Source organism: Artemia franciscana, chromosome 1 (genome assembly GCF_032884065.1).
Source record: "Artemia franciscana chromosome 1, ASM3288406v1, whole genome shotgun sequence".
Classification (NCBI taxonomy): domain Eukaryota; kingdom Metazoa; phylum Arthropoda; class Branchiopoda; order Anostraca; family Artemiidae; genus Artemia; species Artemia franciscana.
The window spans coordinates 57,737,192-57,756,524 of NC_088863.1; the positions used below are offsets into that span (position 1 = coordinate 57,737,192).

At 34.4% G+C, this 19,333-nt stretch overlaps 1 protein-coding gene across 2 annotated transcripts in view; it reads right to left on the reverse strand.

Moving 5' to 3' along the window:
- The window catches only part of LOC136031859 (RNA 3'-terminal phosphate cyclase-like protein), a 35,610-nt gene extending 16,277 nt beyond the window's left edge, over positions 1 to 19,333 (reverse strand). The window contains exon 1 of one of the 2 annotated variants that reach the window (XM_065711758.1): positions 19,165 to 19,333. In XM_065711758.1, the coding sequence (XP_065567830.1) occupies positions 19,165 to 19,291 (127 nt within the window). In that variant the 5' untranslated portion in view covers positions 19,292 to 19,333. Of the gene's footprint in view, positions 1 to 10,035; positions 10,214 to 19,164 lie in introns of those variants that run through there. The other variant, XM_065711747.1, reaches the window with a different exon arrangement.

Here is a 19,333-nt window from a genome sequence, read left to right on the forward strand (position 1 = left end):
GTTTTAACTGTGAGCGTAAACAGAAATAACTCTTAGACAGTTCTGTTCCAAGACAGAAAAGATGCATGCAAACCCATTAACTTAAATAGAATTGGCAATATCTCTGTTATACCTGAATTGCGGAAGACTCAGTTTTTTTTTTAATCTTGGACACACAACTAAGAACTATTCCACCTCTGACTTAAGTACCATAGCCATCCTAACAAAAACTCCTTTTCCTCTGGAATAAAATTCACTGGAATTACTAGTTTACAAAATATGATGGTAAACATCAGTCCAAAGATCATTCACTATGCCAAAAATATGCACAACATCACAAAGTTATGAGAATGACCCATCAAGACAATATTCCAGTCCCAATACCTGCGATAGAGCTTCCAAGGCTTGCCAAGATGTCACCTGCGGTGGAAAAGTGAGGTAACATAGTAACAACGCTACTTGGCTGTTTTCATGGCCTATTGAAATTTATTGGCAGATTTGAAATTTGTTGACTGATTTGGCAGTTTTTGGAATTCTGTCGAATTCAGCAACTGGCAGCCTTGGAACTTTCCCCATGCCTGGATGTCACGTTCTCCAAGAATTATTGATGCTACGGGAATGAGCCCAAATCCTTTTCCCAACCTCTGGTTCCATATCCCACAAAATGATTAAAGTCAGTTATTATCATTTCCTATCCCACCCTCAGATAGCTCAATTTGAGCCCATCAATGCGCACTCCAACGCAAACAATACCCGTCATGGCGTAGTTGCAACCCCATCTAGCAAACCTAAAGCAAGCCAGCATTACCCAACAAATAGATAGGCCTCCCAATTATTAGCCAATCAGCATTAGCTCTCCTGTTGGGAAAAATCCTAGAAGGCACTGTAAATGCTGCTCCTGTAAAACATTTGGCCACAAATAACATTCTATCAAAGTACCAACACGATTCCGACCATCTAGATCAGTTGAAACAAATCTGATTGACTCGTATAATTACATAGCTGAGCTCCTTGACCAAAGTCTCCCAGTTGACATGGTTCTACTAGACTTTGCTAAAGCCCTCGATAAAGTCTGCCATTAAATGCTCCATTTGAAACTGAAAGCAATTGGTAATGAACTGGATTATGTCTTTCTTGAAGGGAAGGAAGCAGTAGGTCAGAGTTTTTGGTGAAGGTGGTACATCTTTCTATTCTAAAATAGCAGAGGTCTTAATTGGGGTGCCTCAAGGAACTGTTTTGGGACTTCCACTTTTCAATATCTACATTACGACGCTCCAAAAACCGTTACTATTAAACTTGGCCTATATGCCATTTTGGAAGAAATAACCGACGATGGCAATATTCAGGGCTCAATTCTTAATTTTTGGTCAAAAATAATGCACATAGCCCACTTTGGGAGCTATCTTCCATTAGCAATAAAGCAGGAAGAGGCATAGAGAATATTCTGTGTAATTTTCCGTATACTCTGCTTTACATTCCATTCAATTTTAAGACCAGTATAATATCAAATCTAACTCCTTCTCAACCACTGGCATGCTATGAATAAGTCCACATTGCAAAGGTCCATCATCTGCAATCCGGTAACTCTGCTATATCTAAATCCATTGAAGATTCCTGTTATACTCCTAAGTCCCATATACCAGCCTACATCAACTCAAAAGGCTATTCGTCCCTGTTTTTGGATATATTAAAGGAAGCGGATTTTATCTTTGCCTCAATTATTTCTGACATCAATTCCATTGAAGCCAGCCTGAATTCAGTCCTGTCAAATTCAATTAATCCTGCTATTAACATTACACATATGGGCCACCCACCATCATCCACAAATAACTGCTGAAAACTTAATTCTTTATAAAAAAAAATCTAGTATTTGAATGATATGTAGTATAAATATTATCCCCCTGAACAGTCACAAATATTCAAGGGGAGGGCACAACACATAATTGTTCAGAATCAAGGGAGGGGGGCAAATTTCTAGCTTTTTCTTCAATGAAAAGGCAAATTATTTAAAATTTGACTACTTTTCCCTTTTCTAATTAAATTATTTCCGTGAACTGGTATTAGTAATTGAGTGTCAGTCATGATTTGATAAGGCTTCCAAAAGCACTATTCATTTGATAAAATTCCTGATTTACAAAAAAAAAGATATTTGCTTTGAAACAGTGTAATTCACTGTTTTGATTAAAGCCGTGAGGATAGTGAATTGCAAGGCAGCTTGTATTTTATGGATTAGAGAAACTAAGTTGATTTGATTCATGTTTGAAAAAAAGAGTATTTCAAACTTGTAACCCATATTCCTCCTCTCTGATTTCCCAATACATTGGAGAACCCCCAATACTTGTCTATACAGGACAAAAAAAGGCAATACCATTCAAATTTACAAACTAATGAAAGTTAATGCTGCCCAGCACTGTTGTTGGTCCTAATTTAAGAACCAGAGGTCATTTGCTGAGTTTGGTCTCTGGTCCAGAGTCTAGTCTCTATAGATAGCAAAGTACTGAGTAATATGATACTTTTTAGACTTAGAGATGCTGTAGACAAAGTTTAATGAGAAGAACTGTGCGGTTTTAGAAAAGATAGAGGAAATTTTCACTCTTAGACTAATAATTGAGAAGTGCTTGAGTTGTCAAAGACCTTTGGTCCTTATTTTTATAAATTATGAGCAAGCGTTCGATTCTGTTGATAGAAGAGCTTTAGCAAAGGTCTTGCCTTTGTATGGTATACCAGACAAAAACATTAAAGTGACTTTCCTGGACTTAGATTATGCCAATGATTTAAGCATCCTTGATGAAAGTGTGACCAAAATGAACGAACTTTTAGAGGTTTTGCGAGTTCAGGGTGCATGAATATGTTTCAAAATTAATGTTAAGAAGACTAAGTCACTAAGGCTAGGAATAAGTGAAGATGAAAAGGTGATGTTGGGTAACAAAAAGATTGATCAGGTGGGCAGCTTCACTTATATTGGTAGCATTATTAGTAAAGACAGTGGAAGCAGTGAAGATGTTGAAACTAGAATAGCCAGGGCTCAGGGTGTTTTTCCAGAGTTAGCTTTCTAGCTAAGGTTGAGGTGGCCATGATGTGTGGATGAATGATGACAGATTAGTGAAGATTGTCCTTTTTGGTCACCTGTCTAGGGCTAAACAGAAAGCAGTTCGTCCGCGTCTTGGGTGGGAGGACGTCATAAAAAAAGATTTAAAGGAAATGGGAACTTCCTGGGAGGGTGTAAAAAGGGAGGCTTTGAATAGATTGAAATGGAGGAGGAGCGTGCGTAGCTGTTTTGGCCTCATGCGGCTTGGTGCTGTGGTGAGTTGTTAGTAGTCGTAGTTTGTATAGGTCGTTTTCAGGAAATTGTAAAGTAGTCTACCCAAACCAGAGATTGCACTCAATAATTTTCCTCAATGATTAAGAAAAGACTCCCTGAAGATACAGTTACTGTTGATATTTTCAGATGAAGGCTAGATCCTGAGTGGTCCTTGAGAGAGTGGACACTTAACTAGAAAGCTACTGACCATCCAACTACTGACTATCCTAGTCCTTAAACAACACTAAAAACAACTTATAAATCATTAACTCTGGAGCTCCACAAGAAAAAATTCTTAGATTGCTCTAGTATAAAGTAATGGGATCTTAAAGTTAGAACAATGTACTGCCAAAATCGAAAGCATGATGTTCAGATAATCAATTTATTTAGACTCAAGCAACTACAAAATGAACAGGTGGTGGGGGTGGAAGCTGTTTGGACGCCATTTTCTTCGTGTTTATCATACGCAGCGCCATCATCTGTAGCTGTATTAGCTGCGTCGTTACTTAGCTCGTCTGTTTTTGATTGATAGGAATTTTCCGCTGATTCTGTTATGTCAGATAATTGAACTGCCTTCATTCTTTACAAGATATGATCTAGGTGAATGGCTAACATCAACAACTCTCCTCTTATTCCACCTAGCATCAGGAGTCTTTTGAATGCTTACTTATGCACCTATTTGTAATTGAGGTAGGGGTTTTGCAGTAGGATCATAATACGATTTTTGTCAGTCATGTTCAATTGCTCGTTTTTGCTCACAATCTGTATGGTTGACGATTTTCTTTTGTCAGAATGACGGAGTCACGCCACCATCAATAAACTGGGAGACGGGAAATCTGGAAGTTGAATGAACAAAGTTTGAAGAGCATTCAAGAATGGTGCTTGTTGTTCCAATAGCTGAAAAAAAGAGAGAAAACACAGTGTCCTTACATCCAAATATGGATTAGTGAAAAGGGTAGAGACATTTATAAAACCCTAGAATTTTGAGAAAACAAGAAGGACAAAGTAGGGCCATGTCTGAAAAAATAAGAGATCATTGTGCACCAAAAAAAAACAAAGTGTTTTCAAGATATATATTCCAAAACAGAAATCAGCAACACGGAAATACAACCTGACCCCCCAAAAATACGAGTTATTACTGAAATACCATCATTCTCAACTAAAAAAGAATTACAAACCCTGCTCCAAACGCTAGACTTCCTTTCAAGATATATACTCAATCTTGCCACAAAAGATCACCCTTTGAGAGACCTACTAAAAGCTGAAATGTTTGTTTGGGAACAGCACCATGAAACAAGCCTGAAAGAAATTAAACAGACTATTGTATCAAACCTTGCATACTTTAATAAAACAAGTGATATAATCCAGTTGGATGTCGACACCTCTAAACATGGACTAGGGGCAAGAAATGAATATAGGCACATAAATTTATATATTTCTCAATTTCTGTTGTGCAAATGCTTCTAAAATGGTTTTTAATCTATTTTCCTTGTGTATTCCCTTTCAATCAACATAATTCTAAACTATTTAGTCTGTCCTAATTTATTGTTGATATCAAATAGTGTTTTTTTTATTGCTTTTAGCATGGAAAAGGATCTCTCTCCAGAAGCAATGCTTACTGCGACTGTTAAGAATATTTCACAACTGCAAAAATCAATTGTTCATTTTGATGGTGGTATGGTTCCCTTTCAAACGTGGGGCCCAATTGTTCCAATTACCCTTTTTCCAGCCCTGACAGCAATGTACATTAATACCCAACATTAGGATCAGACATACCTGTTTATAATGGATAAATAATCTTTCCATTGCATTTTTCGGTTAGTTGCTTCCATCTGGCATATTGAACTATTAATTGCAAGAATCAATTAGAAGAGCCAGAATTTATTATAATGATACAATTATTCAATTAACTGGGTATGTCCCAGCTGCAGCAGATGTAGCTCCTGATAAAAGAAATCATAATTTCAGTAATAATTGCTTATTCTCTTCTTTGCCTGGTTTGTCAGTAAAAAGAAATTGACTTATTAATTGTTAATTTGGCACCATTTAAAGTTTAAATCATTACAGGACATTATTTCTGCTCTTCTTAAGTTGAAATAAGAACACAGGAATAGTTGTAATGCCCCTGAAAGAGAGTGATCAGTAGAAAATTGAATCTGTTCAAAGACAGGCAACATAAGATCTTGATGGATGCAAGAATTTCAACTACTCATCTTAATTGAAGAAACCACAGTTCTCAATGCTTGTATATAGACATTGAAGAGGTGATGTTATAATGACTTATAAGCTTTTGAATGCTGACTCATCCTGTCAAAGGAAGCATAGTAAGAGGTTATCTCAAAAAAGGGCAATCCACAACCACTACTTCTCTAATAGAGTGATTGCCAATCAGAATAATCTTCCTGATATCACTGTAACTGATACCCCTGTCTAATGGTTAGACCATTGAAGACACAGTGGGATGCAATTGAGTCAATGGCTCCCAATCATCAATGACCAGCAACTCCACAGGATTATTCCTTATTTTGCTGGACAACGCAATTAAAGGTAGAAGTTGCTTGGATTAAACCAGTGGCCTTACTGTAAAATGTTAAAGAAACTAGAGATTGCAATCAACTCAACATAAGCATAACCTTTGGCAAAAAGTTCCTTGCCAAATTATATATTATGCAGAGGAAAAAGCCTTTGGTATTTTCTTAGCTGGATATAGTAAAGAATATACCCCAGTTGCAACTGAGTTCACCATATCATTTTTTAACGTCATTTATAGTTGTAAAATATAATTATGACATCAATCATCATCTTGTATACAAAGATGTAGTTTTTGTCAAAAAATTGATTTCCTTTAAATATAGAATTTTGATTACAAAAGTGCATTAATGTAGCAGTTTCCTTTCAAATGGGCCATTAAACACCTCTCTACAATGTTCTAGTGCCTTGCTAGCAGTGGAGAAAAAAAAAAGAAAAGGAGGACATGTCAGTGTTACCCATTTAAAAAAGTGATTTTCATTCTTGTTCAAGCCAATGGACTGTAAGTTTCCTGTATACAGTTTTAGGTTATGGCAAGTTCAATTGTGTGATATTTGTTTCAATCCAATGACATTTTGTAGCAGTTTTGGGCTGTTTTTTTTTTTTAATTCCTTTAATTTTAATTTTTTTTAAAGTAGCATTTTACTATTAAAACTAATTTAGATAATGGTTACCACTCCTGAATCAGCTAGAATTGGATTTTTTTTTTTGATTAAAAGTTACATGTTTTTAAGCTTTTGTTTGCTATGGGCTGGGATTTACCCTTTACTAGGTTTCAGCCATTGCTGCAGCCATGGTAGATAATTTTTAATCAAAGTATTTACCTAAGATTAGGCACTATCTAAGTAATAGGGGTTTTACCCTATAGACTTATAGTGTTTGTGTTTCCTAAATCTGGAACCATCAGGGGGAGGAGATACTGTCAGAAAGGCAACTACAACATTTGGAAATAGCATAAAATAAGGGATCTAGTGGTAGACTAACCTACTAGTTCTGTTTTATCAATATGTTTGTTTTAAGAAGTGATTTTACATTACAACTTTGCCTATGAACTAATACAAACCAAGGCTAGTTGGAACTGGTAGACTGTAATCTTCAAAAACTTCTGGTTTTTCAGCATTTGGATTTAGTCAAAAGTAATCCCTATTTAATTATTTGGATATGCTATTCTAACTTTCAAATCCTATATCCATGATCAGACAGAATTTTGAAGATTAAGTCTAAGCTTTAAACATGGATCCTAGAATAAGTTCCACTGGTGTTAGTCTGTAGCCCAGATCAAAAATTATAAGTGTTGTATAGCCTAGGATTCAAATATTCAAGTTTATCACACACTTATTAAGAAGGGTTCAAAAGATCCAATAGTGAAAAAATCCACTTTCTAGGTGGTATGATAGATATTTGATATAGGTTTAACTATTTTACTGGTAAGTAGCTATCAAAATAACTGGGACATTCTACACAACAAAAATCTACAATTAATTTTATTTTTCCTAGAACTAGGCCTATCTCTAGACCCATTTAGAGGGGGAGGCTGCAGCACAATTGTAACAGTAGAGATTGACATATTTGAAAAGAGCATTGAATCAGTTTTGCCAGAAGGTGCAACAAAAAATGCACCAAACCCTTTGAAAAACATGCCAAAATATACCCAAGCCTATGAAAACCAAGACTACCATCATGGTCAGTTCTAAACTGCTAAAATTACACAAATTCGTGGGTTTCACAACAATTTTCAATTTTTGGATCTAAAGTCAAAAAACAATTTTGCATGTTGCAACAAGTGCATGGCCTGCTAAGTGTTGTTTAAAACATGGTCTATACTTTGTGTTAATTCCTTTGCCTTTTTTAAAAGTCCACATCATTTATCCATGGCAAAAAGAAAAAATTATATAAGAAAAGTACAACAAATTGAAGCACAGGGTACAGTGCTACACATGATGAAAGTGCTAAAATAGTTTTTTCCTGCTAAAATCAAACAAAGTTTTGCCCCTAATCTAACTCTACTTTTACTTTGCTTGCTTACCCCTGGTCCACCCTGTTCTGCTTTTATGGAAAAACAACAATTTTGCATAATCTGCTAAATTTCATCTGTTTTTAGCTGTAGGTTTATGAAGCAGAATGCTTAAACAGCTGTGAACTCTTTTTAATAACTTCTAGAACTTAATATAGCTTATTCCTATGGATAAGCTGGTCTATACTGGTAACAATCACAAGCTGAATACATAAAATATTTTTGGCTTATTATTATAAAAAAAAATTGGTATAGGTTATTTGGTACAGTTGCAACACATTATTTACAAGTTAACTTTATAATTAAAGTAAGGCCTGAAAAAGAAAGGTGAGTCTAGACAAACAAAAATGTACAAGCAACATCATCAAGTGAAACCCTATTGGTAATTTTGACCAAAAGCAAAAGTCTTCCTAGAGATTTTTCTGTCTAAAAGTGATTGTTATTTATTTTAGATAAGCGTTTTAAATACTTGTCTAAAAAGTATTGCTTTAAAGAGTAACAATTTCTGCAACTGAATAAATGGACTTTTTTTAAACAGTTTTTTTCAGCCAGAGAAATGCACATAAAATTAACATTTATCTAGATTTCAAACTTTTCAGCCTGTAAAAAAAGAGACCCTAATTGATCTTTAGTACAAATATATAACTGATAAAAAAAGTTTTTGAGCAACAATCTTTTCTTTTGTAACCATAACTCTGAATCTGTATGGTTAAACTAGGTTCTGATAGAGAAAGGTAGGCCTAAGTTGAATCTAATCTATACATTTTTTTTCTCTGGGAAATTCTGAACCCAGGCATTTAGCACTGAGAAAGGAACTTGATTAAACAGACAACCACAGGAAAAATATTCTAAGGTTTGGACATTAGACCAGGGATATTGTATAGGTGGGGCAGGGGCAATGGGGGCAGTTGCCCCATCAGTAATGTGGAGAGGAAAATTATTATATATCCTATGCCCTTTGACTATCCAGATATGAATCCCTCTTGCCTCCCAATAAAATGCTGGAGATTTACCCTCCATAAAACCTCACCAGTTTAATATTAACCAAAACCTATTCATAAAGATCTGTCAAACATATCCAAAAAGCATAAATCTCTATACAATTCAAGTGTTGCCTTAATCTGATCAGCAATTAGAATAAGAAAATTAAAATTCCTTAAATTAGTACTGTTCTGTTTGTATTCAACCTAAACACAGAGTGCACTTACAGAGCAAAGCAGAAATATATTCAGCGGATGGGGTGCAATGTAGAATAGTTTTCCATGCATTAAAGAGGGTTGTTGTTTTGATCTATAGCCAGGCCTGAACCATTGTGATTTTCCTTGTTGGAAATTTTCTCTTGTTGTTTTAAGATAGCCAGAGCTGAGCCATGGTGATTTTCCAAAATTCTAGCCTAGTTAATTGACTTCTTGCTATCTTGGAAAGGGTTTAGGTTAGGAAAATGAAACTTTCAGGGATGGGTATACAGGCTAAAGTATATCCTGGGAAGGTATTTTAAAGTACCCACATCCACTCCTTCTCCCTCTAGAGGGCCCTGAAATTTGCCTACATGACAGGTCTATACCTCTTGAAATTTTGACAAAACAACATTTTACCTTAATTTTCAGTTACTAGTTGCTTTTTCTCTGCCTTTAGTTCTAAAATGCAATTCCTGTTATTTGAGTAGAATTCTGACCCATATCAATGTTTTTTTTTCAAAATTTAGGAAATGTAGCCTATTTGCATATATTTAAAACCTTATAAAATGGAATTGAGCAAAGTTATGAAGCTGAAAACAATTTTATTGTACTTCAATTAAGCAGAATATATATTTTGCAAGGTTTCACTTTTATAACACACATATTTTTAAAGGTCATCAAAGATCAGGGCCCTCTAGAGGGAGAAGGAGTGGAGGTAGTTGCTTCAAAATACCTTCCCAGGAAATAATTTATTCTGTAGATTTATCCCTGAAAGTTTCATTTTCCTAACCTAAACCCTTTCTGAGATAGCAAGAAGTCAATTAACTAGAATGGTAAAAAATTCTTCAGCAAGCCCAGCCTTAACTGGTTGAATTAGCTTGATTAAATATTTAAAAATGTATTGTAAAGTAGGCATTATTTATCCGTGGTAAATTTAGCTTATATAGGCCCAAGAAAACTTAAAATTCAACAAAGCATAAGCCTAATAGGCTATAGCTTGGCAATGTCCTTCTCAATAACAATTTTTTCCTTACCATGTAAACCAGGATTATCATCCTGGGTTCTAATTTTTACAATTCGAATAGGGCGACCAGAGAGAATAGAGAGCACAAGTCTCACTCTGAAGCTTTCACTGCCTTGGTATATATTTGAACTGCTCATGTTGAGTTTTTTACTGATACCGGTACACGAAACATAAATTCAGATTTGTTTGCTTTATTTCGGAAGGAATTCATAGATGGCTCTTAAATATACATAAGCGTAGTATCACATGGACGTTTCAAACTACCGTTATCCCTGGGTTAGGAGTCCAGGGTATCCCATAGACGTATTTATTCAAAGGGGGAACTTCAAATAACACGTCTATGTAAAATAAAACACTTTATAACCACCTCAGTCTTGAAATAGAATGAGTTTAGAAGAAAACTATTATGCACCGAATAACGTTTGAAAGCTAACATTATAAAAGAAAAGTTAATACCGTATTCTGCAATAAAGAGATCCATGAAAAGATTTCCTATTATTTTTATTTAATTTGATCAAGATCCCATCTACAAAAGCACGGAAGGGTTGGGGCATAAATTGAAAAAAGAAAAAAGAAACGTTTGTGCTAAAAAAAAACAGTATAAGTTGGAGCCTAAAATGAGAAAAAAAGAAGAAAACAGCAAGCCGAATATAAATCAAATTTGCACTCTACGCCAAGGCTGACCAATTATTGTCTTTTGATGTTTTCACGCAGTTTTGAAACTTCTATTTCTGGGTTGGCTACGCTATAATTGCTATTCAACCTTAAGGGGAGCTACCAAAGTGGAATGGAAATAAATATTCGGCAACACGGATGAAGGTGGAATTGGTTTATGCTTTATCAATTTTACTTAAAAATCTTTCAGAAAGCTATAACATATAAAGCAAAAGGACAGCATTGTAAAATTGGCGAGTTAATAATGATTAAACCAAAGTTTATCGAAATGATTGAACATAGAGCAGATAGGAGCCCCCTTAAGTATTAGATATCGTCTACAGTCTTAATTACAGAGGTACCATGGGACGTAACTAGTGACAAGTAATTATCACTTCAATTAAAAAGAATAGCCCCTGATTTTTATAGATTGAATTCAGGCTGAGATTATTATACCCATCACATAAGTCATTTGACTTGCATTATGTTTCAAACAATTTAACTAAAAATACAGAAGCTGGTAGACTTTATATTTGAACTGCTTCAAAAAGAAACAAGCCAAATTAAAAAAAAAAAAGCAAATAAAATTTTTGTAATCCCTGTCCTTTGAGAATACTTTTGATAAGAATCATGAAATTACGATTACTACATTCAAAGAAGTACCAGTATCTAGTCTTAGGGGTGTTTTAGGGAGAATTTTGACATCATTTGTGTGGCTGCCTACAGGAATCTGACCAAAACTGTTGAATTAGAGAAACTATTAGTTAATATTTCACTAAGACATTTTATGAATTTTTATCCACGGCTTTTGGAAACTCAAAGCAACTTTAATATTGAACTGTGTTTTCCGTAATACTCTATGCCTGTAATGAAAAGAAATAAGAGAGACATCAGCAGACGTATTTAAGTATTTTAAAGCTCCTAAGCACCAAGCAAAGCAATTTTCATTGTATCAACTCTTGTCACTGCTTTTCAAACGAAAATAGTTCGAATATTAGCAAGTGAAGATTTAAAATCTAATCTCCCGCTTTCTCTTTTCTCTTAAGCGAGCAGCACAATTCCAATATAAGCTGCCTTATTAAATATCTAAGTAAGAAAAACAGTTTTTTTAAAACTGAAAGTAAGGAGTGACAATTAAAACTTAAAACGAACAGAAATTATTCCGTATATAAAAGGGGCAGTCCCCTCCTTAGCGCTTCGCTCTTTACTTTACTCGCTCTTACTCGGTTTTTTACTGTTTTAAAAAGTAGACTTGTGAGAAATAGTCAAAATTTAGCGTAAAGAGCGAGGCGCTGGGGAGGGGAAAGCCCCTTTCATATAAAGAATAATTTCTGTTCGTTTTAAGTTTTAATTGTCACTCCTTACTTTCAGTCTAAAAAAAACTATTTTTTATATTTAATTTCTGAACGTTTTTGAATTAATGCAGGTTTTGAATTTGGCTCATCGTTCACGAATGTTTAAAACGAAATTCACATTTGATTTTACTTTTTTTTGGCTAAATCTCTATCTCAAAATTTTGATCAGACAGTTTTTGAGAAAAAGGGGTGAGGAGGGTGCCAAGTTGCCCTCTTATTTTTAATCACCTAAAAAGGGCTCTGGAACTTTGAATTTTATTTATGAACTTTTTTATTAGTAATTGATGTACGTAACTTACAAATTAACTTACGTAACGAACTTATATATTCGTATATTCTCATTAGGTATATGAGGGGTTTACCCCCCTAGTCAATACCTCGTTCTTAACGCTAAAGTTCAGCTTTTGTTCCAGTTCTTTAAGAATAACACCTGAATCACAATAGGTTTAATTAGAATAAATAGCTCTTATGAAGGTACTAAAAAAACAACTTTAGCGCAAAGAGTGAGGCATTCACGAGTGGGCAAACCCCTCACCCCGTATATGTAATAATTTCTGTTCCTTTTCAGTTTTAACGTTGCTCCTTACTTTCGGTTGAAAAAACTTGTTTTGCTATTTAATTTCTGATCGTTTTTAAATAATGGTGGGAAATCCGGCGCCTCCTTCATGGAAAATTCCCCATGAAAAATTCCTTCATGGAGAGATCCTCCCACGTAGCCTTCCCCTAACCCCCACCAGAAAAAATCTCCCCTGAAAACTTATCTGTCCTTCCCAATAACCAATACTATAATGTAAACAATGGAAAAAGGTCACAACTTACAGCCATTTCCCCTGGGACTGTAGGGAAAAAAGTCATCCTCAAAGACATAATAGATTTTTCGACTACGCTCAACAAAATGGCTATCTCAAAATTTTGATCGGGCGACTTATGGAAAGTATCAGTGTAGGAGGGGGTTTAGTTGCCCTCCAATTTTTTAGTCACTTAAAAAAGAGCACTAGAACTTTTAATTTCCATTCAAATGAGCCCTGTCATAATATTTTAGGACCACTGGGTCGATACAATCACCCCTGGGAAGAAAAAAAAAGACAAATAAATACACATCTGTGATCTTTCTTTGGGCAAAAGATACAAAATTCCAAATTTTTGCAGATAGGAGCTTGCAACCTCTGCAGTAGAATCCTCTGATACGCTGAATCTGATGGTGTAATTTTCATTAAGATTCTTTAATTTTAGGGGGGGTTTCCCCTTTTTTTGAAAATAAGGCGAATATTATAAGGCTTGTAACCTTTGATGGATACGACTAAACTCGATTGTAAACTTATATATTTGAAATCAGCATAAAAAATCGATTCTATTGATATATCTATTGGTGTATCTATTTGATGTATTTAAATTCTATTTTATAGAGTTTCGGTTGCTATTGAGCCGGGTAGCTCCTTACTTACAGTTCGTCACCACAAATTGTTTAAAAGAAGTGTAAAAGGTATTTGCCCTGCCGCCAAAAAGAAAAAAAGTGTGTCTTTGAATCGTGATGTTGCTTATTCTAGCTTCATATATTACTGTGAGTGGCATATGGTCCTTTTTATGGTTAGATATTACGCTAGTTCCTATTGTATGCGCAATATCTAATTTTGTTTAGGCATATTAAGATAATTCTTCTAGAATAATCTGAAATTAGAAAATATAAGCTGCCATTTTTCAAAATCAAAACAAATGAATATTTTATTCCTAATACTAAGGAAATAGATGCTCTTTATATTGTGCCTTGCATCGAATTGTATGTGAAAAGGCAACCAGGAAATGTTTCCAGCTTAAGATACACAGAGGCACTTTAGTGACCCAAAAACTTATGTTTTTGTGATGAGAAAATTGCATATTTTGTCATTGTTTTAGGGTGTTCACATTTAATAGTCTAAAATACACAAGTTATGTCACCCGTTTTAAGTCGAAAACAAAAGAAAATTTGGGCCTACTAAGTTTATTTTACAACAGATAAAATGTTTTGCTTGGAGCACCTCTCGAAGCACCCATATCAATGTTTTTTTTTTCAAAATTTAGGAAATGTAGCCTATTTGCATATATTTAAAACCTTATAAAATGGAATTGAGCAAAGTTATGAAGCTGAAAACAATTTTATTGTACTTCAATTAAGCAGAATATATATTTTGCAAGGTTTCACTTTTATAACACACATATTTTTAAAGGTCATCAAAGATCAGGGCCCTCTAGAGGGAGAAGGAGTGGAGGTAGTTGCTTCAAAATACCTTCCCAGGAAATAATTTATTCTGTAGATTTATCCCTGAAAGTTTCATTTTCCTAACCTAAACCCTTTCTGAGATAGCAAGAAGTCAATTAACTAGAATGGTAAAAAATTCTTCAGCAAGCCCAGCCTTAACTGGTTGAATTAGCTTGATTAAATATTTAAAAACGTATTGTAAAGTAGGCATTATTTATCCGTGGTAAATTTAGCTTATATAAGCCCAAGAAAACTTAAAATTCAACAAAGCATAAGCCTAATAGGCTATAGCTTGGCAATGTCCTTCTCAATAACAATTTTTTCCTTACCATGTAAACCAGGATTATCATCCTGGGTTCTAATTTTTACAATTCGAATAGGGCGACCAGAGAGAATAGAGAGCACAAGTCTCACTCTGAAGCTTTCACTGCCTTGGTATATATTTGAACTGCTCATGTTGAGTTTTTTTACTGATACCGGTACACGAAACATAAATTCAGATTTGTTTGCTTTATTTCGGAAGGAATTCATAGATGGCTCTTAAATATACATAAGCGTAGTATCACATGGACGTTTCAAACTACCATTATCCCTGGGTTAGGAGTCCAGGGTATCCCATAGACGTATTTATTCAAAGGGGGAACTTCAAATAACACGTCTATGTAAAATAAAACACTTTATAACCACCTCAGTCTTGAAATAGAATGAGTTTAGAAGAAAACTATTATGCACTGAATAACGTTTGAAAGCTAACATTATAAAAGAAAAGTTAATACCGTATTCTGCAATAAAGAGATCCATGAAAAGATTTCCTATTATTTTCATTTAATTTGATCAAGATCCCATCTACAAAAGCACGGAAGGGTTGGGGCATAAATTGAAAAAAGAAAAAAGAAACGTTTGTGCTAAAAAAAAACAGTATAAGTTGGAGCCTAAAATGAAAAAAAAGAAGAAAACAGCAAGCCGAATATAAATCAAATTTGCACTCTACGCCAAGGCTGACCAATTATTGTCTTTTGATGTTTTCACGCAGTTTTGAAACTTCTATTTCTGGGTTGGCTACGCTATAATTGCTATTCAACCTTAAGGGGAGCTACCAAAGTGGAATGGAAATAAATATTCGGCAACACGGATGAAGGTGGAATTGGTTTATGCTTTATCAATTTTACTTAAAAATCTTTCAGAAAGCTATAACATATAAAGCAAAAGGACAGCATTGTAAAATTGGCGAGTTAATAATGATTAAACCAAAGTTTATCGAAATGATTGAACATAGAGCAGATAGGAGCCCCCTTAAGTATTAGATATCGTCTACAGTCTTAATTACAGAGGTACCATGGGACATAACTAGTGACAAGTAATTATCACTTCAATTAAAAAGAATAGCCCCTGATTTTTATAGATTGAATTCAGGCTGAGATTATTATACCCATCACATAAGTCATTTGACTTGCATTATGTTTCAAACAATTTAACTAAAAATACAGAAGCTGGTAGACTTTATATTTGAACTGCTTCAAAAAGAAACAATCCAAATTAAAAAAAAAAAAGCAAATAAAATTTTTGTAATCCCTGTCCTTTGAGAATACTTTTGATAAGAATCATGAAATTACGATTACTACATTCAAAGAAGTACCAGTATCTAGTCTTAGGGGTGTTTTAGGGAGAATTTTGACATCATTTGTGTGGCTGCCTACAGGAATCTGACCAAAACTGTTGAATTAGAGAAACTATTAGTTAATATTTCACTAAGACATTTTATGAATTTTTATCCACGGCTTTTGGAAACTCAAAGCAACTTTAATATTGAACTGTGTTTTCCGTAATACTCTGTGCCTGTAATGAAAAGAAATAAGAGAGACATCAGCAGACGTATTTAAGTATTTTAAAGCTCCTAAGCACCAAGCAAAGCAATTTTCATTGTATCAACTCTTGTCACTGCTTTTCAAACGAAAATAGTTCGAATATTAGCAAGTGAAGATTTAAAATCTAATCTCCCGCTTTCTCTTTTCTCTTAAGCGAGCAGCACAATTCCAATATAAGCTGCCTTATTAAATATCTAAGTAAGAAAAACAGTTTTTTTAAAACTGAAAGTAAGGAGTGACAATTAAAACTTAAAACGAACAGAAATTATTCCGTATATAAAAGGGGCAGTCCCCTCCTTAGCGCTTCACTCTTTACTTTACTCGCTCTTACTCGGTTTTTTACTGTTTTAAAAAGTAGACTTGTGAGAAATAGTCAAAATTTAGCGTAAAGAGCGAGGCGCTGGGGAGGGGAAAGCCCCTTTCATATAAAGAATAATTTCTGTTCGTTTTAAGTTTTAATTGTCACTCCTTACTTTCAGTCTAAAAAAAACTGTTTTTTATATTTAATTTCTGAACGTTTTTGAATTAATGCAGGTTTTGAATTTGGCTCATCGTTCACGAATGTTTAAAACGAAATTCACATTTGATTTTACTTTTTTTTGGCTAAATCTCTATCTCAAAATTTTGATCAGACAGTTTTTGAGAAAAAGGGGTGAGGAGGGTGCCAAGTTGCCCTCTTATTTTTAATCACCTAAAAAGGGCTCTGGAACTTTGAATTTTATTTATGAACGTTTTTATTAGTAATTGATGTACGTAACTTACAAATTAACTTACGTAACGAACTTATATATTCGTATATTCTCATTAGGTATATGAGGGGTTTACCCCCCTAGTCAATACCTCGTTCTTAACGCTAAAGTTCAGCTTTTGTTCCAGTTCTTTAAGAATAACACCTGAATCACAATAGGTTTAATTAGAATAAATAGCTCTTATGAAGGTACTAAAAAAAAACAACTTTAGCGCAAAGAGTGAGGCATTCACGAGTGGGCAAACCCCTCACCCCGTATATGTAATAATTTCTGTTCCTTTTCAGTTTTAACGTTGCTCCTTACTTTCGGTTGAAAAAACTTGTTTTGCTATTTAATTTCTGATCGTTTTTAAATAATGGTGGGAAATCCGGCGCCTCCTTCATGGAAAATTCCCCATGAAAAATTCCTTCATGGAGAGATCCTCCCACGTAGCCTTCCCCTAACCCCCACCAGAAAAAATCTCCCCTGAAAACTTATCTGTCCTTCCCAATAACCAATACTATAATGTAAACAATGGAAAAAGGTCACAACTTACAGCCCTTTCCCCTGGGACTGTAGGGAAAAAAGTCATCCTCAAAGACATAATAGATTTTTCGACTACGCTCAACAAAATGGCTATCTCAAAATTTTGATCGGGCGACTTATGGAAAGTATCAGTGTAGGAGGGGGTTTAGTTGCCCTCCAATTTTTTAGTCACTTAAAAAAGAGCACTAGAACTTTTAATTTCCATTCAAATGAGCCCTGTCATAATATTTTAGGACCACTGGGTCAATACAATCACCCCTGGGAAGAAAAAAAAAGACAAATAAATACACATCTGTGATCTTTCTTCGGGCAAAAGATACAAAATTCCAAATTTTTGCAGATAGGAGCTTGCAACCTCTGCAGTAGAATCCTCTGATATGCTGAATCTGATGGTGTGATTTTCATTAAGATTCTTTAATTTTAGGGGGGGTTTCCCCTTTTTTTGAAAATAAGGCGAATATTATAAGGCTTGTAACCTTTGATGGATACGACTAAACTCAATTGTAAACTTATATATTTGAAATCAGCATAAAAAATCGATTCTATTGATATATCTATTGGTGTATCTATTTGATGTATTTAAATTCTATTTTATAGAGTTTCGGTTGCTATTGAGCCGGGTAGCTCCTTACTTACAGTTCGTCACCACAAATTGTTTAAAAGAAGTGTAAAAGGTATTTGCCCTGCCGCCAAAAAGAAAAAAAGTGTGTCTTTGAATCGTGATGTTGCTTATTCTAGCTTCATATATTACTGTGAGTGGCATATGGTCCTTTTTATGGTTAGAAATTACGCTAGTTCCTATTGTATGCGCAATATCTAATTTTGTTTAGGCATATTAAGATAATTCTTCTAGAATAATCTGAAATTAGAAAATATAAGCTGCCATTTTTCAAAATCAAAACAAATGAATATTTTATTCCTAATACTAAGGAAATAGATGCTCTTTATATTGTGCCTTGCATCGAATTGTATGTGAAAAGGCAACCAGGAAATGTTTCCAGCTTAAGATACACAGAGGCACTTTAGTGACCCAAAAACTTATGTTTTTGTGATGAGAAAATTGCATATTTTGTCATTGTTTTAGGGTGTTCACATTTAATAGTCTAAAATACACAAGTTATGTCACCCGTTTTAAGTCGAAAACAAAAGAAAATTTGGGCCTACTAAGTTTATTTTACAACAGATAAAATGTTTTGCTTAGAGCACCTCTCGAAGCACCCACATCAATGTTTTTTTTTCAAAATTTAGGAAATGTAGCCTATTTGCATATATTTAAAACCTTATAAAATGGAATTGAGCAAAGTTATGAAGCTGAAAACAATTTTATTGTACTTCAATTAAGCAGAATATATATTTTGCAAGGTTTCACTTTTATAACACACATATTCTTAAAGGTCATCAAAGATCAGGGCCCTCTAGAGGGAGAAGGAGTGGAGGTAGTTGCTTCAAAATACCTTCCCAGGAAATAATTTATTCTGTAGATTTATCCCTGAAAGTGTCATTTTCCTAACCTAAACCCTTTCTGAGATAGCAAGAAGTCAATTAACTAGAATGGTAAAACATTCTTCAGCAAGCCCAGCCTTAACTGGTTGAATTAGCTTGATTAAATATTTAAAAACGTATTGTAAAGTAGGCATTATTTATCCGTGGTAAATTTAGCTTATATAAGCCAAAGAAAACTTAAAATTCAACAAAGCATAAGCCTAATAGGCTATAGCTTGGCAATGTCCTTCTCAATAACAATTTTTTCCTTACCATGTAAACCAGGATTATCACCCTGGGTTCTAATTTTTACAATTCGAATAGGGCGACCAGAGAGAATAGAGAGCACAAGTCTCACTCTGAAGCTTTCACTGCCTTGGTATATATTTGAACTGCTCATGTTGAGTTTTTTACTGATACCGGTACACGAAACATAAATTCA